This window comes from Desarmillaria tabescens (assembly GCF_030435595.1).
Source record: "Desarmillaria tabescens strain CCBAS 213 chromosome Unknown EV420scaffold_13, whole genome shotgun sequence".
Classification (NCBI taxonomy): Eukaryota; Fungi; Basidiomycota; class Agaricomycetes; order Agaricales; family Physalacriaceae; genus Desarmillaria; species Desarmillaria tabescens.
In genome coordinates, this window is record NW_026848312.1 from 1,018,125 (window position 1) to 1,043,260 (window position 25,136).

Consider the following 25,136-nt stretch of genomic DNA (forward strand, 5'->3'; position numbering starts at 1 on the left):
TAACAGTACATTCTCTTTGGTGTCAGAGACATCCCTTCATGTCCATTCTGTATAAAAATCCCTATAACTATCGGAAATCAAATTCATGTACTATCTGCTAGAAAGCGATGTTATACATAGCTATGAATTTTCACGTGCTATCTATTTCTTGGTCTCTCCCCACGTTGTCGTAAAACGAGGTAACAGCTCGTTCCAACTTCCCAGCCTGGCCAGTATCATGTGCACGGTAGCAAGCCAATATTAGTAGTATCGCGCTTGGCTGAGCTCTGCAAACATATGAGGATTTACTCTACAGGACCAACTTTTATACTAAATGTACCTTTTACTAGAACTTTCCATGCTTTTCCTTAGTGAAAACCAAGGGTACGGCGGGTTTGGCCGGCTTACCCGGGGGTATACGGGTTGCTATTGCTGGATGGTGGCTGTACCCATGCCATGATCCCGGGCCTTTGCGTAGTGGATTGCCACATTCCAACACATGTGCCCAACCAATTCCCGCCTGGAGTTTGCTGCCCTTGCACCTTCTCATGTCGTTCAGCATGATGAGGTGTATATAAATATCGGCAACAACTACTATCTGTTGGCATGGACCATCCATCCAATAAGTTAGGCCTGTCGCAGGTAGGAGCTGTGCGATGATAACAAGAACATCTTATGCAGCTGATCACTCGGAAACTTATTCAGGGATACTCGTTGTCTGTGCAACTAACAAGATTGAAATAATGAAACTTGAGATCTGAGACGTAGTGACTGAGCTTCCTGATCCTTTCTTCTTTTCCAGTTTTGATCTTTCATCGCATTGTTCAGAATTCAGGTATATGAATCAGCGAGCATACTTCCTTGCTCGTATATCGTATACTTCCCTTTGCGATGGAGGTTCCAGCGCATGACCTTTACCAAGATGACAAGACTATTATTACCGGCACACTTGACCTTAATCTAAACACTATGATTCTGCAAGCCTTATTGCACGGTGAGTCCATCCCTCCATTTCTCCGAGTCTCTTTTAGACGATCGTCTCTCAGGTCTGTATACCGGCATAATAGCGGTTACCTTATGGACTATATGTACGTCGACTATCCTGAATAGAGTCGGACTTTTGCGGTACTCATAACTCAGTATTTGGCCCCAAGCAGTTACGCAGTACATTCCTGCGCACGATCATCGTCATGCTTTACATTTTCTTAACAATACTTTTCGGAAGTGATTGGGCGTTTAGGCACCGCGCGTTCATTGAACATGGAAACAATTACTATAGCGTATTCTCAGCACTGGTAGACCCTTGCCCGTGGTGGAGAGCATACATCCTTATCGGCGGTCTTTCTGGCGGTATAAGCTCAGTCCTTGTCGATGTCACTATTGTGTGTTAACTCACTTAGTCCGGTAAATTGAGACTAAGTATGTTGTGGCAGATATGGCGCTGCTGGGTGCTCTGGGATCGTCAGTGGCGAATCGTTTCGCTGCCAATTTTGTGTACTATGGCCGGAACAGGTGAGCCTTTTTATCATCTACAGACATCTCTATTCCTCAGTATCTCAGTTATGAAAACCATGCAAGTGCTGAGTGTTTTCCGCACGTCTACCGATGATGTCAATGATGTTAGAGGTTTTGTAGAAAAAATTGACTGGTCGCTGAGCTACATCTTGATGACGCTCGCCACAACCCTCACGTGCATGCTCTTGATTGTTTACCGCGTTGCTCGACAAGCTTCAGGGATGAGCGCTTCCCGCAAAATCGTCAAGATGCTGATCGAGTCATCGGCGATCTATTCGCTTTCATTGATCGTCTATCTAGCACTGGTCTCAAAAAATTTGGAATCCGTATTCTATGCGGATCTTATCGCCGCTTATATCAAGGTGAGATTCCGTCGCATTTGCTTTTAGTCAAAGATCTAAATCTTTCGAGGCTATCGCTCCGACTCTCTTAGTTGGTCGCATTTCTGCCCATGCTAATGCGAGCTCTCGCCGACAACAGATGGTTACTATGTTGGAGAACCATCCTCCCTTGGTCGGCTGTTTTAGAGAAGAGGGTACCGAAAATACCCATCCATACGATAGCCAAAATGATGGACATCAAGCGGTGTCGGGATCGTCGGGAAAGGAAACTGTATGATTTCAGTGTTGGCAGTGCCGCCAATAGATCCACTAGAGATGCCGTAGATGGTTTCGTGCCAATCAAGATACCCCGTCAATTCACTGATGTATCGGATAGCCATAGTATTACTACACATTGTGTTCTTGATATACATTACAGACCGTGTACGACTATTAATTTGTAAGCTTATTTATAATTGCGATTCAAGAGAGTAGAGGATCATGATCGTATGACGGAAACTTACTGGTATCTGTACTAATTCACTGTTCAGGGTTTCAGGTCCAGGCGATGAGGGCAAATTGCTTCAACAACATACTCTGCATTCTCGCCAATGTTAGGTTTCTCATTGAAAGTCCTGTCGCATCACGCATTCCAATGCCAAGAAGGTATCTTATCCTTTACTCGCCGTCCTCGTCGGTCCAAAGTTAAAAGGTTCGGATAGACCCACACCCTCTCTGAAATCGCATCGCTCATTGAGCAGATCTTTTCTCTTGTACCGCTGGGTATCGTTTCTGCAGTTTTGCGATTTATTTGCCTAAGTTGGCGTGCGTTCGTTATGGACCTAGGTCTTTGAGGGCGCTTGGGTGCGTTAGAATACAGCATTAAATAACTCGGGCACTGGAGTATGAATCAGTCATAGGACCTATTATAATTATAGAACGAGAGTTCCAAACCTTGATCACGCCTTCATTAATCCTCGCAACGGATATACCTCCATGACGATGCCTTTCTCCTCCTTCGGCTGTGTAACCTTCTACTTATGCAGAAGATTATGCCCACGAGCGTGCATATCCCCTCTGTCGCTCACCGTAGCCACAACATGGCTAAATGAACGGGTATCAACATCCGTTCACAAAAAACCGAAGAACGGAGCCTACGTGCCGTGCAGATCCCTAGCCAGTCTATTTCATCCGTAGAAATGACTCTCACAGAAGCTCCATATAATGCGGGCTCAAGAATACTCCGCCGTGGAGCGCTGACCTCAAGACGGATCAATTGTCTGCCCAGAAGGCATCATCATTGACGAGCTTAACGCAGTCATCGAGCGACGTCAAATATCCGTAATGTTCTGTGAAGTATGTTTCACCATGTAGAATAACAGCGCATCAGAATATGCAGGGACGAAAGAAACACTTACGAAGTCTCCCCTCCCGCAATTAGCAAACATAGGAACAGGCATCACCCCTTCATGCATGTTAGGGCATAATCTGCCATGATATCGTCTAGGTCCTCGGTAGCAGTCATCTCGGGATCCCCCACCGATGAAGGTCATGAGAGCATTGACAACCTCGCCTCCACGGTTTCTAAGTTCGAGACAGGCGTACTCCATAGCATACGCACGGATACGTCTGCGGGACGTCGGGGCTGGTCGTTCTGGTCCCAATAATCGTATCCCAGGTTGAGGCAAGCATGCAACATAGTTTCGGGGGAAAGGAGCGACTTGATATACACCAGCTCACTCTTCCGGCAGTGCCGGTTAACATTCAAGCTTGAAGAAGATCTCCTTTCAAACTTTTGGACCTCTTATCTTCTAGCAACAAGAGAAATAAGTAAAGAAGCATGTCACCAGCGAAACAAGCTCACCTTCTGCAAGCGCGTCATAAAGCTTGATATTAACGTGGCCCCGCTCACACTTGCTACGTCAGGAAAGCAGCGCCTAGAACATGTCCTTATGATCCTGCACCAGACAGGATGTCCTGGAAGGGCAATTTCCACCGCACTCTAGAAAGTGGTTAGCGCACAGCGCAATGAAACAATGATACAGAACGTACTCAAGAGGCGATCAAAATGAGGGTTGATATCAGCAGCGTGCCCACATCAGTCCGGACGCATCCGGGAACGCGTTCAAGGTCAGCGATTCCGCGCATACTAAAATGATGGGATGAGGCTAACTTTCGAACAATGATAACGTTGATACCTACATAATGATTTATGTACTACGCATCTATGTGTCATGAGGAGAAGTTACCGCGTTTTAGCTCATATCCTATAGCAGAGCCTCGCAGATGGTAAGCGAAGAAAGGCATACAAATGAAAACGGCATAAGTGACGGACTGGGACAAGGAAGAAATCGGCCCAAGTGGGCTTAGCTAGACCAAAAAGGGGCTCAATGATCTCTCCAAGCTTTCTCTTCCCCGAATCTTGAACATCAAAAATATGCCGGGAAAACCTTCGACAGCTGCAATAGGTCCCGAGGGCCCAACGGTGCAAATACCTATGACATACATGAGCTCATGTATGAAAAGAAAGGCGTACATGTTGACATACGGAAATTATAATGTCCAATGGGATATCTGCGAATGTTGCCGGCGGCTACTTTAGCCACTTGTTAGGCGCTTCTTGACAGCGATTATTGTTCACCTCCAGTTAGAGATACATTCTCTTTGGCGTCCGAGCGTACGTTATGTTTTGCGTCACGCTATTCATTTCAACGGCACTGGCGGACGAGTGGGAAGGAAAGCAGACGCTAATTATATCGCGGGAGGGAATAGAAAATGATTTGAAATTTCAATCATTGATTGCCGTGACTTCCGTCACATGATATGCCGCTTCGGCGATTTTAATTTCGCCCCTTGTGCGTGGTTAGCCAGCATCTCAACGACGCTACTAACAACAGCGTCTCTTCATAATGGTGAAGACAGATGGTTCTTTCCGCGTGTAATTTGTCACGAATTGAGGTGAGCAGATGTCTCCAAGTTGACTGTCACCCTTAGGCGAGTAAATGCACAGCAGAAACGTAGCTGCTATGTCTGCATTGCTGTTCCAATGCTATCCTGTACTACTTTTGCTTCATCACTGATGGCCCGTCGACCATTTGTTGGGTGATTAAGACGATTGTACGTCGTGCTCTACATCTCGCTGTTACGAAGCCTCCGGGCTGTACAGCCTATGCGATGAATGTCCTTGCTGAGGTATGACCCACACTCACATCTAGTCGCGACATACTGAAGTACTGATTATCTGCCGGTCAAAGCTGTGAGATATTAATAAGATAACTCATCAAAATGATTGTTCTGGGTACATAGCTTCGCCACTGCCCTTGCATTTGCTGTTACCGACGAGGTGAGAGCATTCAGACATTTTGAATGCTTTTCCCTAATTAATTCCTCGTTCCGGGTTTATTGTTTCGATAAAATCCAGCAGGTGCATATATGAAGGCACGAGCATGTTTCCTTCCTCGTATCCTTCCGCCTTTAATGGAGGCTCCATCGTCTGACCTCTCTCAAAATGATAGGGACGTCCATTTGAACGCCCTTAACCTGAGTCTGAACACTCTGATTCTGCAAGCTTTATTGCATGGTAAGTTCATCCTCCGTGGCCGAGATGTCATTTTTAGCCCCTCGTCTCGCAGGTCTATATACCGGCATCGTAGCGGTCACCTTATGGATTATATGTATGTCGACTGTCCCGAACAGACCTAGTCATTTGCTGAACTCAACCATCACAGTCTCGTCTCCCCGGCAGTTACGCAGTACATTACTGCGCATAATCATTCTCACGCTTTACGTTGTGTTGACGATATTGTTCGGAATTAATTGGGCCTTTGAGCGCTATGCGTTTATTGAACATGGCGATAATTATTACACCGTGTTCACAGCATTGATAAATCCTGGTCCGTGGTGGAGAGCATACACCCTTACCAGTGGTATTTCTGGCGGTATAAGCACACTTCTGGTCGATATCACTATTGTACGTTGTCTCGTTTATCACGGTCAATGCTCATAAAGTTGATATACTCTAGATATGGCGTTGTTGGACCCTCTGGGATCGCCAATGGAGAGTGGTTCTCGTACCAATTTTTTGTGCTGTAGCCGGGACAAGTTAGTCTCTTCTTCATCTCCAGAAATACTTTTTATTCAGTGTCTTAGCTATGAAGATAATGGCGATCCTCAGTACTTTCCGCAATCTTACTGATGGTATCAGCAAGCATGGACAATTCGCAGCAGATATTGATTGGTCATTGATCTATATCATGCTGACGCTCGCTACAAACTTCACGTGCACGTTCCTCATCATTTACCGCATCGTTCGGCACGCTCAAGGAATAAGCGCTTCCCGCAAAATCGTCGAAATACTGATCGAGTCGTCTGCAATGTATTCATTTTCCTTAATCATATACCTAGCGCTTGTGTCGAAGAATTCAGAAGCTGCCTATTATGCGGATATTATTGCAGCCTATGTCAAGGTGAGATTACGTCGTACTTCTACTCTAAGTCGAAGATCTGAAACTTTCCAGGCTGTTGTCCCAACGCTCCTGGTGGGACGTGTTTCCGCATATGCCAATACAATCTCGCAGCGACAAAAGATGGTTGCTATGTGGGAGAACCATCATCCCTTGGTCGGCTGTTTTAGGGAAGGAGATACCTATAATAGTTACCTACACCATCGTCCAGACGATGGGCATCAAATGCTGTCGGGATTGTCGGGCAAGGAAACTGTATGATCTCCGTGTCGGCAGCGTTACTAACAGAGACTTTGCCTGGGATTCGGCAGATGTTTCTGTGTGAATCAAGATGCCCCGTTAATTAACTGATCGGTCGGATAGCTACGACATATCGTGTTCCTAATATATATTATCATCCATGTATATCCTTGCTTTAGATGCGTGCATATAATTATGATTCAAGTGAACTTTCATCGCGAGTTTGGATATTTCTCAGATCGTATCAGTCTTTGTTGGCTAAAAAAAGATCGAGTACAATACAGAATACAGCACTTAGCGAGTTACGGTCTCTCCTTATTTTGATACAAACGTGGATTCCGAATGAGGGACTAGTTCCCCTATATGAGCTTCATTGTGTGGCCATCCATTTTCTCCACTTCACACAACCCTTACGCGAGACATCGCTGAACGTTAACCGGAGTGAAGACCCGAACAGTTTTGTATATATAAATTATATCTTGTCTTGTACGTATCTAATTATGACTGGTGCTACGCAGTGTCCTATAAGGTATATGTTTGATAGGTAATTATTTCAGAGTGGAGCATTCCACGAAGATGGATGTGAATTCATACACTTTCAGCTGTGTATGCTCTGTGGGATCCAGGGACACTCGCGTCACCAACATCGTCACCGCTGCTTTCATCGTTCCGCCTAAAGCAAATCCCCGTTAAGTCACTGGAACTGGATGTCTCCTCATTACTAGAGCGGGACTTCGAACTGGCTGCTACGCATAGTACCAGAAGTGTCGGTGCAATGACCTGTTATAGGAGGGAGAAACATTCAGATTCAGCTGCTAAATGGAAGGCAATCCAGAGATCTCTTGACCTTAACATACGTTGCAACAGTGTCCGCATAAAAGGCAGCCCGCATGTTCTTCCCCACAAGTGCCAGGTACACGATCAGCGCCAGTGAATAGATGACACAGGACTCGGTCAGAGCATAAATGATGCTTCGGAAGAGTAATAACCTATGCGCAAAGCGGATAATCCGATACACAATCAAGAGTGTGCAAAAGAGAGTTGTGACGAGCGTCATCAAGATGTAAATCAGTGACCAGTCAATTTTTGCTGCAAAACCTCCGGCATCGCTAATATCATGGCCAGTAGAATCGCGAAAAGTACTCAGTATTTGGATGACCTTCATGACTGAGATACTTAGAGACAGAGATATCTGTTGACAAAGAAAAGACTCACCCGTTCCAGCTATAGTACAAACAATCGGCAGCGAAACGATTCGCCACTGACGATCCCAGAGCACCCAACAGCGCCATATCTGCAACAATTCAGTTTTCTTGAACCAGAATGCACAAGATAACCTACAATTGTGGTATCGACTAAAAGAGTGCTGATACCACCGGTGATGTCGTTGACGAGGTAGCTCAGTCTCCACCACAGGCCGTCATTTACTATCGCCCCGAATACCATGATATAATTGTCGCCGTACTCAATGAACGCGCGACGTATAAACACCCAGTCTATTGAGAACACTATCGCCGCAAGAACATAAAGCATGATGATGACTGTACGCAGGAATATGCCGTGTAAGCGCTTGGGAGAAGAGACTGCACTATGAGTTCAGCGAAGGTCCCAGTCAGGCTATTCAGGAGAATCAACTTACACATAGTCCATAAGGTGACCGCAACGATTCCGGTATACAGACCTGCGAGGCGAGGGTTTGAAAGAGAATCTGAGAAATGAAGGGATAGACCCACCGTGCAACAAGGCTTGCAGAATCACCGTGTTCAGATTAAAGTCAAGCGCGCCGAAGATAATATTTATGTCATCTTGGGAAAGGTCAGACGACGAAAAATCCATGGCAGCTAGAAGGAAGTATACAAGAAAGGACGCATGTTCACTGCTTCATATATCCAGCTTCCCCAGTCACAGGTTCTACTCAAAGGACAAGACAAAGATCAGAACAGGAACTATTGACAATGAGACCGTCACGGATTTGGCCACTAATAAACGAGAACCTCGCCTGGGTTAAGTACCAGAATTGAACCACATCCATTAACTCTCCGATACATGATGACTCGAAATGAGCCACCTTCGCGATAGGATGTTGATTAAGATATCGATTCTCAGGAAAATCTCAAGTTTTCTCTCAGATAATGTGCTCACGATCAGGGTTCCTAAGATAAAACCAGATAATGCAGTTCTCAGAGATTACGGCCCCTCTCAAATTGAAACTATTTCACCCACCTTTGTCGTCGCGCGTCCTTTGCGAGACGGGGAACTCCGCAGGGTTGCTTTCCATTGACCTAGCAAGGAATCAGGTTGCAAGGTCCGTGTCAAAATGAGATGATCAGAACCTAACAATATTTCTGAGGCAACGTTGATTTTGATGGAAGCTGCCGAAGACTAGAAATATTTTGTAATTTCAAAGTCAATCACAGGGTGAAAGAGTGTATTTACATCGTTCTTTTATATTGTCGAAGGAATCTATATGCCGCTCTGAGTTCCCCGATACATGGAGTTTTCCAAGCTAGGTGAAAAATCGCACCTCGCCAACTTGATATCAGATAGATTTTTATTTACCAGTGACGAGACTATGGATCGAGAGACTAGCGACAAGGACTCGCGTTGATTATCACCAAAGATTTCGTGAAGACCTTTGGTGAGACAAAGAGAGGAAGAAGTGGATGTGTCGTGAGGATACAGTAAAGTTCCAGGGACAGATCTCTGACCAACACACGCGATGCCCATCGAATGAATCAGAACAAGGATAGATCGCGGGGTAAATTCCAGGTCTATATCGCCAACACGAGTAGCTGACCGTAAATTTACTGGTGCATCTGTATTGCAATTTTTCTGTTCAGACTGTCACCTGGCGTGGTACTGAAACGCTCTGAAGGACGAGATGACCAGTTCAACAGAGCAAAGAGCGCTTGATGCCTAGACTAATGTCAATTTCCTCTGTGACGATTAGCCAACAGCAAGAAAAACGTCTCCATCGAGGGCTACAGGGGATATTGGGTCAGAGAATCCAACAGAAAGGCTTTTCGCGAGCTGCCAGTTCGGAAGCAACAGCTTCGAAGCGGACCGGACCGAGACAACCGACTGGAGTTATCTCACGTGATTATATGCGGTCAAATTCGGATCCCTTCTCCGACCCGGTGTCTTTTCGCCATAAAGCCATATGCACCTCTCTAGGCTGCTGCCTAGACCCTCTTGCTCCTGGTGCGCTGCTGCTGATAAAAAAAATTTACCGCGTTGAATTCCTTCAAAGTGAAATAAAGCTTTCTTCCCTGCAACAGTTCCCTGAACTGCCTTTCCCGCTCGATAACGGCGACACCGATGTGCCGCAAGCCAGCTTTCTGAATAGACGAACCGATAATATCACAAGAACACACTACGAGAGACTTTCTGCAAAAAAGAGATCCAGAGCTCCCAAGAAAAGGTAAGCTGATTCTGCCTCTCCTTCGTCCAGTTTGCCGAGATGACCGACCGGATATTAGATTTGGCAACAAAGATTGCTCTACGGCGATCGTAAATACAACTTCTATGTGAACGCAGAGACTTCAGGTAACTGTTTGGGCGGAGAGTCTCTGCGATTCACCGATTTTGAGATCTCCAGACGTGCCACCAGGTGCGCTGGAATTATCGATCGCCTATCCCTGTTTCTCCATGCAACGAAAAGGGCAATGCGGAGAAAGTGCGATAGGTGTGGTGAATCGGACTCTGTCGTCTGCTTTCTGTAGGTCTTCTGGATAACGGCTCAATCCCGATCTCAAACTAAATGTCAAAACAGAACATAGGCGAAGTACGACATCTTCCGCTTCACTAATAGTCTTGAAGTAAGTGTCCCATAAACAAAGTAATTGTCATCTGACAGAAATTATGCTCCAGAGCATAATCAGCCGCTTTCACATGCACATTCTGAATTGAGTAAAACGTCGGGACCGGTGCGGTCATACGCGCTACCCATGACATAACTCCGAGCTAGTGGAGGTTCACTCAATTGATATAATCTCCATGCCATATGCCACCTCGTTAGGTGGCTCTCAGCTCTTTGGCAGGTTGCAGGATTTCCTGAGCAGAATGGCGTTATAAAGTCGTCTGGTCGACGGCGAAAACCTTAGCCCTTCTTCGGTGTCCACTCATTTACAAATGCACGTCACTCTTTTTCTTCTCTTTACCTACTTTACTGCGGTATCTGCTGCTCCGCTCTTTGAGCCTATCTTTGACTGGCTGGGAGGCCTGTCTGGGTCCAACAGTGGCTCTCCTTCTCCTGCATCCACAGCTGTGGAAACACAGTCCCTTGATGAGCTCTATGATCTCGCTGTTGTCGAAGGAGGCCAGCTTTTCGTCCGAGCTGGGGGCGATACGAGTGTTCAGCAAGATCCTTTCGTCCAATCATTCCAAGAAAGATTCCCCAATATCAACATCACTATCACTGTCGACCTTTCCAAAGTAAGTCGCCCGATCACACCGTTTGATGTATCTCATCTAGCTCTCAAGTATCATGACGGTATTATCGACCGATCCATAAACCTCACTGGGAAGGCTGGAGTAGACGTTGCGCATCTGCAGACATACCATGACTTCGTTCGGTGGAAGAGCGAAGGTCGAGTGAGTATTTTATTTCGTAACAACGCTGATAATTCTGATGGCATCCAAGCTTCTCAACTACAAACCCGCCGGATGGGACCAAATACCAGATGATATCAAAGATCCTGATGGCGCCTTTGTGTGCGTGTATATCTGTACCATCCTCCCTTATGGCAATTGATTTATTTCTGCAGAGGAATGGCCTACTACCTTTTTACCAACACATATGCGACGGCCAAGACCAACGCGTCCGATGCCCCAAAAGAATTCCTTGACTACCTGGACCCGAAATGGCAGAACCGCATCGTAAGCGCATATCCCAACGATGACGATGCTGTCTTATTCGAGTACGTATCTCTTAATTTCCGCTTCGTCTGTATCTCAATCATCCTCGAAGGTTCTACAAAGTCCAACAAACCCACGGCTGGCAAGCCATCTACGACTTCATCGCACAGGGTATCACCTGGGTCAGGGGGACTGCTACTCCACCTGCGGTCCTCCTGTCTGACGGGCCCGAAGCTGTGACATTTACCACAGCTACGGGATTCCCGAATGCGAGTACCGGAATTGTCGAAGAGCTCCCTCCGGACTCAGACTCGAGCACACTGGTCATCTGGGCTCAGCGTGCGGCGATATTCAACACGGCCGAGCATCCGGCCGCCGCTAAGCTCTATATGAACTGGTTGTTGTCGGTGGATTACCAGAGCGTAATAGCTAGTGGGGGATGGAGCGTCAGAAACGATGTTCCACCAAAGGAAGGCCTCAAGCGTATGTTCTTTATCTCCCATAGGAGTCTTTCCTCGCTTATCGAGTTCGTGCAGCACTAGCTGAGTATGGGAACATGCTAGATACGAAGCCGTTCGATGAGTGGATGCTTGACCGTGAAGTTGTCGAGCGGTTTAGACTGCAGTTCGAACAGCTGTTAAGCTTTCCCCAAGGTCCTAGCCCGATTGATGAGCTGACAGAGTCCATAAGGAGGATTGGAGTATATTAATGATCTGCGTATTTACGATCCGTTAATCCGGGACAATCATATTTACGTCGAGCGGCGTATTGTAATATGCCACCTAAGTTTGAGGCTGCTGAGTACTCCAGCCACTTTCTTCAATTCAGTATGACAATCATGTTTGTTCATGCATACAGTGTACTTGACGAGCAACAATACGTCTACTTCCACCACGACATGTTTTCTGGTACTGATTCGTGGGGCTGGACGTCGGAGTATGAGCAACGAATCAAAGATGCTCTTGACGTAGTTAAAGAGGAGCACGAACGAAATGAGCTGATGCTTGCTCGCTGGGCTGTCCGGGATAGGGTATGTGCCCAACCCCTCCCCTCCTGCTCTTCTAACGGCAGCCTATCAGCGTAACGAGTGCCTTGGGGGGAATTAAGCAACGCTATTTATAGATATCAGTGGTCGGATGATTCTATCAAGTGGCTCGATGATAACCCGCCGATTGCGCGCAATACCCCAAGGAGTGTTCCTGAGCCCGCATTATATGGAGCTTCTGTGAGAGTCGTTTTGACGGGTAAAACAGAATGGCTAGGGATCTGCACGACAGGTACGTTCTTCCTATTGAGAATTGGTTTTCAAGGCTCTAACGCCACCTTCTTTTTATACCTATTTACCGGGTACTTTATACTTTGACATCTCGTACCTATCTTTACTTGACTCCAACCATCCACTGTCTCCGTACTCCATGACAGAATATACCTGCCTTTCGAGTCAACCACGTACCCTTTCCGAGTTGCCACCACCTAAACTCCAACACTTCCTCGGTTTTTGGTGAACGGATGCTGATACCCGCTCACCTAGCCATGTGGTGACTGACGCCGTGGATATGTACACTTGTGGGTATGGTCTTCTGCATAAGTAGAGAGGTACACAGCCAAAGGAGGAGAGAGGGATCATCATGGAGGTATATCCGTTGCGAATTAATGAAAGCGTGATCGAAGTTTAGATTCCTCGTTCCATAATAGGTCCATGACGTATTCATACTCCAGTGCCTGAGTTATTTAATAATGTACTCTAAAGCACGCAAGCGTCCTCAAAGACCCAGGCCCATAACGAACACACGCCAACTTAGGTAAACAAATCGCAAAACTGCGGAAGCGACACCTAGCGGTACAAGAAGAAAGATCTGCTCAATGAGCGACGCGATTTCAGAGAGGGTGTGCGTCCATCCGAATCTTCAACCTTGGTCCAGCGAGAACGGCGAGTAAAGGATAAGATACCTTCTTGGCGTTGGAATGCGTGATGCGACAGGATGGCATAGGACTTTCAATGAGAAGAATAACATTGGCGAGAATGCAGAGTGTGTTACTGAAGAAATTGCACTTGTATTACCCTCATCGCTTGAACCTGGAACACTGGTCGTGAATTAGTACACATACCAGTACGTTTCCATCATGCCATCATGATCCTCTTCTCTCTTGAATCGCAATTATAAATAAGCTTCTAAATTAACCGTCGTACATGGACGGTAGTGTATATCAAGATCACAATGTGTAGTAATCATATGGTGGCTATCCGATACATTAGTGAATTGACGGGGTATCTTGATTGACACGAAACCATCTACAGCATCTCAAGTGGATCTATTGGTGACAGTGCCGACCCGGAGATCATACAGTTTCCTCGCCCGACATTCCCGACACCGTTTGATGACCATCATTCGGGTCATTGCATGCATGGCTATTTTCGGTGCACTCTTCCCTAAAACAGCCGACCAAGGGAGGATGGTTCTCTAACATAGCAACCATCTGTTGTCGGCGAGAGCGCACATTAGCGTGGGCCGAAACGCGGCCAACTAGGAGAGTTGGGGCAATAACCTTGGGATGTTTTAGATTTTCGACAAAAACCAAATGCGAGGCGATCTCACTTTGACATAAGCAGCAATCATGTCCGCATAATATCCCGATTGTGAATTCTTCGAAACCAGTGCAAGATAAATGATTAAGGAAAGAGAATACATCGCCGAGGACTCAATCAGCATCTCGACAATGTTGCGGGAAGCAGTCATCCTTGGAGTATTCCGAAGGATGCGGTAAGTAATCAAGATCGTGCACATGAGGGTTGTGGTGAGTGTCAGCAAGATGTAGATCAAAGACCAGTTAACATCTGCTACGAGGTGTACGGTCTTGCTGATATCATGGGTGAAATTGTGGAATAAACTGAAGATCTGCATGGTCTTCATCACTGAAATACTGGGTGAATAACCACCTATAGACAACAAACAGAGACTCACCTGTACCAGCGATGGTGCATATCATTGGAATAAGAACTACTCGCCATTGGTGATCCCAGAGAGTCCAACAACGCCATACCTACAGCATTTCAGCATCTTTGTCATCGAGTAGACTAAGCAAAATGACCTACAATAACAATGTCGACGAGCAGTGTGCTTACACCTCCCATGACACCATCTACAAGGTAGTTCACTCTCCACCACGGTCCAAAGCCTTGCAGCACTGCAAACACTTGAAAATAATTGTCGCTGTACTCAATGAATGCATGGTGCCCAGACACCCAGTTCGTCGTGAATGATATTGTTGAGAGAACATAGAGCATAATGATAGTGGTACACAGGAATGTACTTTTTAAGCGCTTAGGAGAAGAGACTGTATTGAGTGTTAATGAATCTCCTAGTCCTGTCATGATTGGCAAGCAACATACATATAGTCCATAAAGTGACCACTATGGTGCCAGTGTATAGACCTAAAAAGTTAAAATTAAAAAAAGACTGTTCAGATATAGAGGATGACCTCACCATGCAAGGAGGCATTTAGAATCACACAGTTCAGCTCCTGGTCAAGTTTGTTGAAAATGACACTCTTAATATCTGGGGAAAGATCAGGGGGTGGGTCCATTGTAGAGAGTAGTATAAGAGGCTTACCACTTCATATACCAGTTGATAGGTTTCCAAGCAATCATTTTGATAAGATGCTCTTATTCGTCAACTCACAGCTTTTACCTGTGACAGACCGTAACTGCTATTAGAGCCCCATTGTCATGCAGTCAGGATCATCGAACAAACAACTGGATTTAGTGTACTACAGTGAGATAGGTTGGATGCATATGTGAATTATACACGTTTGAACTTTTAGGATCATCAAATGAACTATCATTACCAGATACAGTTACCAATAATCCATATAGTAACAAGGCTGTTTCTGTTTTCCCTGCTAAAGGAGTCGTCAGTATACCATCTCACCTCAATAGGATATATCCTCAGGAGAAGGCCACTTTGGTTTGTAAGACATCATTGAGATACAGAGGCCTTACCAGCTAAGATGATTTTTAACTGGCCAGGCATTAAACCTCTTCCAATCAATTAAAAGACTATGGCAGCAATGCAGAGCATAATCTATGAATGACTCCAACTGTAGTTGGTGTCTGATTAATTAATTGCACAGCGGGACCATCCTTGGGTGGGCGCATGCTTGCGCTCGCTGCCTCGGACCAAAATAGGTTCCTCAAATCATTTGATAATCAAAATTATTCCGTTGCAATCCTATCCGATCTCTGCATGATAAATTTAGATTTCATCCCTTGATATGGTATTTTTAGTCTGTTTTCTTTGCCCCTGCCTTCCCTAGTTGAATCGTGTGTCCTGTCATTCTCCACTTCAAATCTCTTGCTATCATCCGGAGTGAGTACTATTATTGGATGATCACTTGCGTGTCGCTGTGTCATTCCCTACCACAAATATGCTTTCTTGGATTCTTTCTAATGTTTTCCCTCACTCCGATCTGTTGATCTTTTTTTGGTCTCTACGGCTGCTGCGACCTGCCCAATGATATGTTTTCTAATGTTTTCCCCCCTCCCATCTGTACTTCCTTTTTTCATTTATGTCTTCAGAGTTGTGCTGTCGGGATTGTCAGGCAAGGAAGCTGTATGATTTCCGTGTCGGCACCATTACCAATAGAGATTTTACCTGGGATTCGGCAGATGATTCTGTGCGAATCAAGATGCCCCGTTAATTAACTGATCTGTCAGATGGCTACAGGATGACATATCATGTCCCTAATATATATTCTAGCCTGTGTATATCCTTCCTTTAGATGCCTACTTATAAATAGGATTCAAGCGAGCTTTCATCGTGAGTTTAGATATTTCTCAGACCATGTCTGTCTTTGTTGGCTAAAAAAAGACCCAAATACAATACGACACTTAGCTAGTCATGGTCTCTTCTTATTTTGATACAAATGCGGATTCTGAATGAAGGACTAGTTTCCCTACATTAGCTTCATTGTGTGGCCATCTATTTTCTCAACTTCACACAACTCTTATGAGAGATATTGCTGAAGTCCTAAGGCAGTGTTAATCGGAATGAAGACCCAAACAACTAAAATTGGGCGAAAAACAGTTTTGTGGATATAAATTATATCTTGTCCTGTACAGATCTAATTATAACTGGTGCTACGCAGTGTCCTATAAGGTATATGTTTGATAGGTAATTATCTCAGAGTGAAACATCTCCGTGACGATGAATGTGAATTCATACACTTTCAGCTGTGTATGCTCTGTGAGATCCAGGGACACTCGCGTCACCAACATCATCACAGCTGTTTTCATCCATCCGCCTAAAGCAAATCTCCGTTAGGTCTCTGGACCTGGATGTCTCCTCATTACTAGCACTGGGCTTCGAGCTGACTGCTACATGTAGTACCAAAAGTGTCGGTGCAATGACCTGTTATATGATGGAAAAACGTTCAGATTCAGCTGCTGAAAGGAAGGCAATCCAGAGATCTCTTGACCTTAACATATGCTGCAACAATGTCCACGTAATAGGCGGCTGCCATGTTCTTCCCCACAAGTGCCAGGTACACGATCAGCGCCAGTGAATAGATGACACAGGACTCGGTCAGAGCATAAATGATGCTTCGGAAGAGTAATAACCTATGCGCAAAGCGGATAATCCGATACACAATCAAGAGTGTGCAAAAGAGAGTTGTGACGAGCGTCATCAAGATGTAAATCAGTGACCAGTCAGTTTTTGCTGCAAAACCTCCAGCCTCGCTAAAACCATTGGAAGAATTGAGCAAATCACTAAGTATTTGCATGACCTTCATGACTGAGATACTGAGGGACAGATATATCTGTAGCCAATAAAAAGACTCACCTGTTCCAGCTACAGTACAAACAATTGGCAGCGAAAAAATTCGCCACTGACGATCCCAGAGCACCCAGCAGCGCCATATCTGCAACAAGTTGGTTATTCTTGATCGACCATACTGTACAAGATAACCTACAATTGTGGTATCGACTAAAAGAGTGCTGATACCACCAGTGATACCGGCGACGAAGTAGTCTAGTCTCCACCACAGGCCGTCATCCACTATCGCCCCGAATACCTTGATATAATTGTCACCATATGCAATGAACGCGTGACGTATAAACGCCCAGTCCATTACGAACGCCATCGTCGCAAGAAGATAAAGGGTGATGATGACTGTACGCAGGAATGTGCCGTGTAAGCGCTTAGGAGAAGAGACTGAGCTATGAGTTCAGCGAAGGCCCTAGTCTGGTCAAGAAAATCAACGTACACATAGTCCATAAAGTAACCGCAACGATTCCGGTATACAGACCTGCGAGGCGAAGATTTAAAAGAGAATCTATGAAATGGAGGGATGGACTCACCGTGCAACAAGGCTCGCAGAATCGTAGTGTTCAGATTAAGGTCAAGCGTGCTGAAGATAATAGCTATGTCATCTTGGGAAAGGTCAGGCGCACGTCCCTCCATAGCAAAAGGAAGTATACAACTCCAAGGAGGCACGCTCGCTGATTCATATACCCAGCTTCCACAGTGACTGATTCTAATTAAAGGACAGGACAGAGATCAGACAATAAATCCTGTGGTCATTGAGACTGTTGGAGACATGAACACTAAGGAACGAAAATTTACCTTAGTTCACTACTGAATTCGAGTCATTTCCGAATGTTAGCCACTAACTCTTATCAACTTAGATCAACTAAGGATCGCCACTCGCACTTCGGTGGACGATACTCTTAGAGGTCAAAGGCGATGAAAGGGAGTCAGAGACGAACTTAGATAGTTCGCGAAGTCGTGAGCTTTGAATTAGGTAGATTAAACCTTAGCCGAAGCTGGGGTTTAGACCAGCTGAGGCTCTACTTAAATACATGTTGAGTACACTAAAAATAGTACTGTGGGAATGTCCGATGGGAATCGCATCGTAGAGTAAGCATGAATACGTAAGAAAAGGAAAAGAAAAGAATAAATCATAACATTACCCCCCCCTCAAGACTTGTTCGTCCCGAATGAGTCCTCGCTGTCCTCTCTACTTTGTGCGGATTGACTGTAAAAGGATAGAATGTCCTCATCCTCATCTTCGGAGTCGAAGTCCCAATTTTCATGGACTCGTTGTAGGTTTTCGAGATCGAGCTTAGAGTCCTCATTGTCCGGTGTTTCTTCCATGAGGGGTATTCCGTCTGCTTCTTCTGTTGTAACTTCTCGTACCGCGATTGACGATTGTGAAGCGGAATGTCTCGGATTCGTGCATTCCGAGGAGTAGACAGTCTCGATATCCGACAGGCATGGGGTACTCGGTTCGTGGTATGGGGTTTTAGCATAAGCGGGTATTTTGTTGTCCACCCCGACTGTCTTTCCATGTTTGTCGACTTTCCATTGAATTCTCTGGATACGCGTTTCGTATTCATTGACCAATTCTTCTGCATTGGCCATGTTCGATCGTTTTACCCAGGAATTCTCCTCCATTGGGTAGCCCTTCCACTTCACTAAGTACTCCGTTATCGCATGTCGAGTTCGTCCTCGGCCGACGACCTTATCCCGCTGTTCAATGATTTTCTCGATTTCGTATTCTTCTTCATCATCGATCAATTCTGGAGGTGGTCGCTCCGGGTGCGGTTGATCAGGAAATGAAGGGACGACGTAGGGGGTCAGTAAAGATTCATTGAAGCGATTGTGAATTTTCCAGCCCATTGGTAGTTTCAATTCATAGGCCGAGGCTCCCTTTTTGGCGACAATAGTGAAGGGGCCTATTCGTCGGTCACCGAGCTTCTTCGTAGGGCGGGGGAGGTTAAGGTTGGTCGTGTCGAGCCAGACCTTATCTCCCACGTGGTATTTAACTGCGGCTTCCTTGTGTCTGTTGTAGGCCTTCTTCATTGATTCTGCCGCCTTTTCCAATGACTTCCTCGCCTTGCTCTGTGCTTTTTCTATTTCTTCCACCATTTTTCCTGCCGCTGGAACCACGACCGTTCGCTGGGGCTTCTTAATAACCTCCCCATCTCTCCCAAAAATGACTTTGTAGGGCGAGTACCCGGTTGCTGAATGTTGCCGATTGTTATGTGTAAACACAGCCAAGGGTAACCACTTGCTCCAATCATCTTGTCGGTCGTTCATGAACATCCTGAGGTACTTTTCGATCTCTTGATTGACCCTTTCTGTTTGTCCGTCAGTCTGAGGATGGTAGGCCGTCGAGGGATTTCCCTCCACCTGGAGGAGTCGGTAGAACTCCTTCATGAATTTGGAAACGAATACCGATCCTCGATCAGAAATCACTTTCTCGGGCATCACGCCATACGGTACATAGACGTAGTCCCTTAGGATTTTAGCGAATCCAAGGGACGTGAGCTCTTCCGTACAGGGAATGGGAATGATAGCCTTGGAGAAGCGGTCCATGATTACCAGGATCGAGTCAAATCCTTTAGAGCTTGGGAGTTTGGTGATCATGTCAACCGAAATGTGAGTCCACGGTCGTAAAGGGACCTCGTTGGGGTGAAGAGGGGCCCTTTTTGGTCAGCGATCAGCCTTGGTTCGTTGGCAAACATCGCAACCTTTTACGTAGGCTTCTACATCCTGGCGTAGTCTTGGCCACCAGTAGTCACGAAGTATTAACTCCTTGGTTTTCTCGATTCCTGGATGTCCAGCGGTGACGTGGTCATGTTTGAGGGCAATGATCTCTCCCCGTAATCGTTGATCGACAGGGACGTAGATGCGTCCATCATACCACAGCATGTCCTCTTCATGGGAGACCCCTTTTTCATGATTAAGGGAATCAGAGATTCCCCGGTCCCACCGATGAGGGTCGTGAGTAGCCACTTTGATTCGCTCGTGTAACTCCTCTGCCGACGGCATGATTAAGGCCCTAAAGTGTTCAGCTTTGAGGACCGTAATATCTCGATTATCCTCCTTTCCTTGGTCGTGATCCGCCCTTCGTGATAGGAGGTCGGCTTTACGATTCTGCACCCCGGGTTTGTGGTGTAGGGTGAATTGATATTCCGCCAACTCTGTCACCCACCGGGCTTGTCGCCGGTTGAGTTTCTGAGGTTTGCAGAAATATTGGAGGTTGGAATGGTCCGTCCAAATCTCGAAGTCCTCTCGGGCTCCCATGAGGTACTGTCGCCATTCTTCCAGGGCGATCATAATAGCGAGGAGCTCTTTGTCGTAGATCTCATAATTTCGTTCGGTTACGGAGAGAGCCTTGGAGAGAAAGGCTACCGGTCGCCACTTTTCATTCTGCCATTGGGATAATACCGCCCCTATTGCCCCTTCACTTGAATCGGCTTCCACTCAGAACTTCCCTTCGTCTAGTGGGATAGCTAACACCACATCTTCACGGAATAGCTCCTTGAGCTTCTCGAACGCCTTCTGTTGGGCCTCTCCCCAATTCCACTCCTGCTTTCCGGTGAGGATGGTTAATGGCTTGACATGTTTGCTGTAGTCTCGTATGAACCGTCGGTAGAAATTGCAGAATCCAAGGAAGGACTGCAGTTCTTGTTTCTTTCGAGGGACCGGCCAGTCTAGCAGTCCTGCAATTTTAACCGGGTCCATACGGATCCTCCCCTCGCTGATCAACACCCCTAGATACTCCGTCTCTTCTACCTTGAATTCGCACTTTTCAGCCTTGAGAAAGAGGTTGTTGGCGCGTAGTATCTGGAGTACCGTCTGTACGATCCGCCGATGCTCTGCTTTAGTCTTGGAGGCGATAAGTATGTCGTCTAGGTACACCGACACTTCCTCCGCCGTTATGAGATCCTTGAAGATGTCGTTCATCATCCACTGAAAGGTTGCCGGAGAGTTGGTGAGGCCAAAGAACATGACTAAGGGCTCGTAAAGTCCGCGGTTAGTTCGGAATGCTGCCTTCCACTCGTCTCCCTGTTTTATCCGCATGTTATTATATCCCCACCGGACGTCTAGCTTGGTGAAGTACTTGGCCTTCTTCAGCCTATCCATGAGCTCTCCGATAAGTGGTAACAGATAACGATTCTTGATGGTCATCTCATTAAGCTTTCGATAGTCCTGTACCGGGCGAAGCTTGCCATCCTTCTTCTTTACGAAGAAGAACAGGGAGGCCATAGGAGATTTGGATGCCTGAATCCGGCCCATCGACAAGTTCTCGTCTAGGAACTTGTCTAACTCCTCTTGTTCTGTCGGATTGAGGGGGTAGACCTTGCAGTCTAGATTAGCGTTGGCGTTGGGAATTAGTTCGATGGCATGGTCCCAGGGTTTACGTGGGGGTAGTTCATCGAAGCTTTCCTTGTCGAAAATGTCCTTGAACTCACGGTATTCCTCTGGTACGATCTCTTCGAAGGACTTAGTCGCCCTTTTTGCATTAGCCTGGGCGGCCAACTCATTGGCTTTGGTTCCCATGGCTCGGACGTGAAAGGCTTCCTCAAAATCGATGACGAGGATAGTGTCCCCTTCCTCGTATTCTTCCCATCATGTGGAGGGGTCCGTATCCGGGAGCGAAAATGGGATTTTTCGGCACGTGCAGCGGGCTAGTGTGACCACTCCAGTGTTCCAATCTATTAACGGGTTATGACGTTGGAGCCAGTCATGTCCTAAGAATAGAGGGGTCGAGCCTAGATCGACTACGGCCAGCTCGATCCGCTCTACGTGGTCCCCTATGCATAATCGCACCTCGGCATACTCCGTGATATCTCCTCCTTTATTGCAGGTGCCGTCGGCATTATAGACCGGCATGGGTCGGGCCGCCTTTTTGAGGTTGAGGCGGTGCTCTTGGGCCCAGACACGATCGATTGAGCTGCCGGTGGCCCCGCTGTCGACCAAGGCGCTTACTTCGTGGATGTCTCTAGTGTCCAGGGTTTCCAACTGTACTTTTATTGAAACGTTGCGCCCTTTCCTCCCGCGTATATACATGGGAGGCTTCTGCAAATCTTCCATCCATTGCCACCTTTCTCGTGCCTGGGCGGCCGTCTCCGTCTGCTCTTCTAACTGGTGACACAACTGGTCTGTGACCTCTTCCCTTCGTCGTGGATGTACCCATCCCTTGAGGACAGCTCGGGTGGCTGCAGCTCCCCTCGCAATGCGTAAGGCCCTACGGGTCCACAAGATGCCGTGGGGCTCGTAGTACATTTCTGCGATGACCTTCCGATCGTTAGGAGTCGCAGTGAGAGAAGGGGCTCGGGAGAGGGCCTTCTTAGGTGTTGTGACCGGTATGTCGGACCGTAGATAGGCTTCTTCGTCCTCTACTTCCTCCAACGAAACCGAAAGGGTCTTGCTTCGAGGCGGCATTTGGTCACCAGGCCGAAGAGGGCCCCTCAGCGGCACTTGGTCACCTTCCGTCGAAGTGGTGGAGGAGGGCTCACTGCCCTGTTTTCGGCCCTGGCCTTGGGCGCTTGCGTGCGGCGTTGTAACCTCCACTGTGGTCCTAGACTTACGGCTCCTTTTACCCCCGGCGGTACTTCAGGTAACCCTTCGCAGGGGCACACATATTGGCTCTCCCGAACAGTCCCCACCGTTTGCCGCTTGGGGGGCTACTGAGTGGGGGTGGTCGTCCGAGTTCATAGCCTCAGCTGCTTTTCCAACGCATCCCGCTGGAACAGACGGCTCCACAGGCGAAGACACAGGCCCAGCGGGCTGGGTTGTCGGCCTTTCTCCCTCTCCGGGGTGACCTCCCCATGTCTGGGGTGCAGTCAAGACTCGACCTAGGGGGCTCTGCCCTCGAGGGGCTTTCCCTGTGTGGTGAGCCGGGGGTTCCTGAGCTCAGACAACCCCTAGAGGTTCAGTGCTGAACGCGGACTGCGTGGAGCAGCGGGAATCCCCTCCTACGCCGTCGGTTGTTGGCGATTCATTTTCCTTAGTTTCTTCGACTGGTAACATGGCAAATAGATTGGTATATTGTTCAAACGGAGTACCTACATACATGGTATAAGTCCGGCTAGTAGTACATGAACGCGCACCAGTAGAAACTAAGTCCTCTGCCAACGTCGTCGAATCGCTTAGTTCGACGCCGGCTGGTCTTTTGACGACTTATCGTCCTTGACCTCCTCGACCTTCGTATCCTTCCCCAATTCTTCCTTCTCTGCCTCGGCGAGTAATTGATGTAGGCGTTGGACGTTGGGCTTTTTGCGGGGTGGAAGTTTGACGGGGAGCCATTTCGATTTGTCCGTTGGACATTTATGTTCCCTGCTCCACCCGGTATTTCCGCACTTAAAGCACCGCTTGTCGCTTCGGAGCTTGTCGATCTCCATCGGCTGCCCGGCACCTCCATAGGTGGTTCCTGTGGCATCCTTCTTGTTGCCGCTAGAACCCTGACCACCGCCCTTCTGTGATTGTTGATTGCCTCGACCTGAACCACTTTGGTTCGAGGAGGACTTACTGCCCAGTCCTTGGGCAACCCCGTATCGATAATTGGCATCTATCCTCAAGACGCGCGCCTTCCATTCAGCATAGGTTGTGGGGCGCTCATTGTCCCCATGCATAACCGTATTCCTCACCGTCAGTCGTATCGCAGCTTCTACGGCTTCGAACATCTGCTTCTCGTCTCCGAACTCTTCGCACTTGTGGGCCAATTGTTCGAACTTCGCAAAGAATTCTACTGCGGACTTGAAGTCTGACTGGCGGACCTTCTTCCACTCAGCCTTCCAGATCGTCAACTCAGCCACTTCCCGGAACTGAACCGTGAGGTCATGGGAGAACTCCGCCCAGGTGGGGAATCTCCAGTGCCCGTTGGCATCGTGGTAGCGGTAGTACTGATCCACCCACCACTGCTGCGCTTCCCCACGTAGGTACCCTTGTGCGAACGTGATGCGGTAAGGGTTCTGCCCTTGATCGTTCATCGTGTAATACATCGGGAAGACCTGGAAGTAAACCTTGCAGTGATGGAGGAATCGGGTGATGTCAGAAGATACCCCCGTGAAGTACTCCGGCTGAGTGATCAGCTTGGGTTTTACGTCATTCCACGGGTTGTTGACCGCTCCCGGCACGAGTTGCCAGGGAGGAATTGGGTCTGGCGGTGATGGCACGTGTGGCGGTGCGGGGGGTTTGGGTGGTCTCGACAAGGACCGTAATTGCCGGTTGTCCCCCGGTGGCGGATACCCGCCATAGTTGCGCGGTGCGCCTGGGGGCCCTGGTGGCTGTACCGGCGGGATTGGTGGGACAGTGGATCCTTTCCCTTTGTCAGGGACCGAAGGTCCCGCACCCACGTCTGCATAATCATTGTCATCTCCCCCCGCTCCACCAAGGAACCCTTCGGGGAAGAAGTCCGTTGGATCGATGGGGTGAGGCATCGGCTGAGGGCACTTGTACGGTTCGCACCCGGGCTGCGGTGCCTCGGGATTCACCAGGTTCCAAACAACCGCCGCCCGGTGCCACGTCTCTACCTCCAAGATGTTTTTCATGAGATAGATATCGCCCATTCGCTTGGCGTGTCGATAGTCCTCCCCCGCTTCCGTGAACAGCCACTGGGGGTCCCTCTCCATGTCTTCTATTACAATTTCGTAGAGGCCATGCCATGGTAGGAGGCCGAAGATTGCCGGCCTAGGAACTGGTCCTTGAAGAAGGACCTGCCTCACCGCTGCCATCACCATTGGTTCCAGGGCCTGGTTGGGAGGGCAGCTCGGCATCCTTTGCCTCCTCCCTCTCTCTGGCGAGGCGGTCGATCTCTTGGTTCCTCCTCCATCGTCCGATGTCGGAGTCGGGGTCGGTGATCTCGGCCTGGTAGGAGTTCCAGGCTCTACTTCTTGCCTCAAGGTCAGTTCCTGCTCTTCGCGCGGCTCCGGTATATCGGACTGCGGCAGCGCGTATTCGGTTTTCCACTT

The 25,136-nt window shown here is 47.6% G+C and overlaps 6 protein-coding genes across 6 annotated transcripts; 3 read left to right on the forward strand and 3 right to left on the reverse strand.

The window, feature by feature from the left end:
- The first annotated feature begins 440 nt into the window (after nucleotides 1-440).
- EV420DRAFT_1763158 (uncharacterized protein) lies at nucleotides 441-2,264 on the forward strand. The gene is made up of 7 exons (XM_060480730.1): nucleotides 441-621; nucleotides 685-973; nucleotides 1,026-1,067; nucleotides 1,120-1,361; nucleotides 1,413-1,491; nucleotides 1,540-1,856; nucleotides 1,906-2,264. Exons 2-7 carry the CDS (start codon nucleotides 871-873, stop codon nucleotides 2,110-2,112), a joined length of 990 nt encoding a protein of 329 aa, XP_060332393.1. The 5' UTR covers nucleotides 441-621; nucleotides 685-870; the 3' UTR covers nucleotides 2,113-2,264.
- A 3,027-nt stretch (nucleotides 2,265-5,291) lies between these two features.
- EV420DRAFT_1641610 (uncharacterized protein) lies at nucleotides 5,292-6,602 on the forward strand (the record flags this gene model as incomplete). Its single annotated transcript, XM_060477262.1, has 7 exons — nucleotides 5,292-5,394; nucleotides 5,447-5,488; nucleotides 5,543-5,784; nucleotides 5,837-5,915; nucleotides 5,964-6,280; nucleotides 6,332-6,433; nucleotides 6,489-6,602. The coding sequence occupies 7 exons, from the start codon at nucleotides 5,292-5,294 to the stop codon at nucleotides 6,600-6,602; spliced, it is 999 nt and encodes a 332-aa protein (XP_060332394.1).
- A 358-nt stretch (nucleotides 6,603-6,960) lies between these two features.
- Nucleotides 6,961-8,198, reverse strand: EV420DRAFT_1535953 (uncharacterized protein; the record flags this gene model as incomplete). Its single annotated transcript, XM_060472847.1, has 5 exons — nucleotides 8,157-8,198; nucleotides 7,859-8,100; nucleotides 7,733-7,811; nucleotides 7,365-7,684; nucleotides 6,961-7,297 (listed from the first exon to the last, which is right to left on the reverse strand). Coding segments are annotated over exons 1-5 (827 nt in total), but the record flags the coding sequence as incomplete, so codon positions are not given.
- Nucleotides 8,199-10,424: 2,226 nt separating this feature from the next.
- EV420DRAFT_1535961 (uncharacterized protein) lies at nucleotides 10,425-12,212 on the forward strand. Its single transcript, XM_060472848.1, has 6 exons — nucleotides 10,425-10,951; nucleotides 11,000-11,110; nucleotides 11,160-11,230; nucleotides 11,284-11,436; nucleotides 11,487-11,857; nucleotides 11,911-12,212. Exons 1-6 carry the CDS (start codon nucleotides 10,649-10,651, stop codon nucleotides 12,081-12,083), a joined length of 1,182 nt encoding a protein of 393 aa, XP_060332396.1. The 5' UTR covers nucleotides 10,425-10,648; the 3' UTR covers nucleotides 12,084-12,212.
- Nucleotides 12,213-13,519: 1,307 nt separating this feature from the next.
- On the reverse strand, nucleotides 13,520-14,959 carry EV420DRAFT_1673477 (uncharacterized protein; the record flags this gene model as incomplete). The annotated part of the gene is made up of 6 exons (XM_060479115.1): nucleotides 13,520-13,921; nucleotides 13,972-14,288; nucleotides 14,338-14,416; nucleotides 14,469-14,710; nucleotides 14,766-14,807; nucleotides 14,860-14,959. The coding sequence occupies 6 exons, from the start codon at nucleotides 14,957-14,959 to the stop codon at nucleotides 13,715-13,717; spliced, it is 987 nt and encodes a 328-aa protein (XP_060332397.1). The 3' UTR covers nucleotides 13,520-13,714.
- Nucleotides 14,960-16,452: 1,493 nt separating this feature from the next.
- EV420DRAFT_1535964 (uncharacterized protein) lies at nucleotides 16,453-17,680 on the reverse strand (the record flags this gene model as incomplete). Its single annotated transcript, XM_060472849.1, has 5 exons — nucleotides 17,639-17,680; nucleotides 17,345-17,586; nucleotides 17,215-17,293; nucleotides 16,850-17,166; nucleotides 16,453-16,782 (listed from the first exon to the last, which is right to left on the reverse strand). Coding segments are annotated over exons 1-5 (824 nt in total), but the record flags the coding sequence as incomplete, so codon positions are not given.
- Nucleotides 17,681-25,136: the final 7,456 nt, after the last annotated feature.

Coding starts and splice junctions, on each gene's coding strand:
- EV420DRAFT_1763158 (XM_060480730.1), top strand. CDS start 871: ATGGAGGTTCCAGCGCATGACCTTTACCAAGATGACAAGACTATTATT. Junction 1,362..1,412: donor TCCTTGTCGATGTCACTATT/GTGTGTTAACTC, acceptor ATGTTGTGGCAG/ATATGGCGCTGCTGGGTGCT. Junction 1,492..1,539: donor GTGTACTATGGCCGGAACAG/GTGAGCCTTTTT, acceptor TCAGTATCTCAG/TTATGAAAACCATGCAAGTG.
- EV420DRAFT_1535961 (XM_060472848.1), top strand. CDS start 10,649: ATGCACGTCACTCTTTTTCTTCTCTTTACCTACTTTACTGCGGTATCT. Junction 11,437..11,486: donor GACGATGCTGTCTTATTCGA/GTACGTATCTCT, acceptor TCATCCTCGAAG/GTTCTACAAAGTCCAACAAA. Junction 11,858..11,910: donor ACCAAAGGAAGGCCTCAAGC/GTATGTTCTTTA, acceptor GAGTTCGTGCAG/CACTAGCTGAGTATGGGAAC.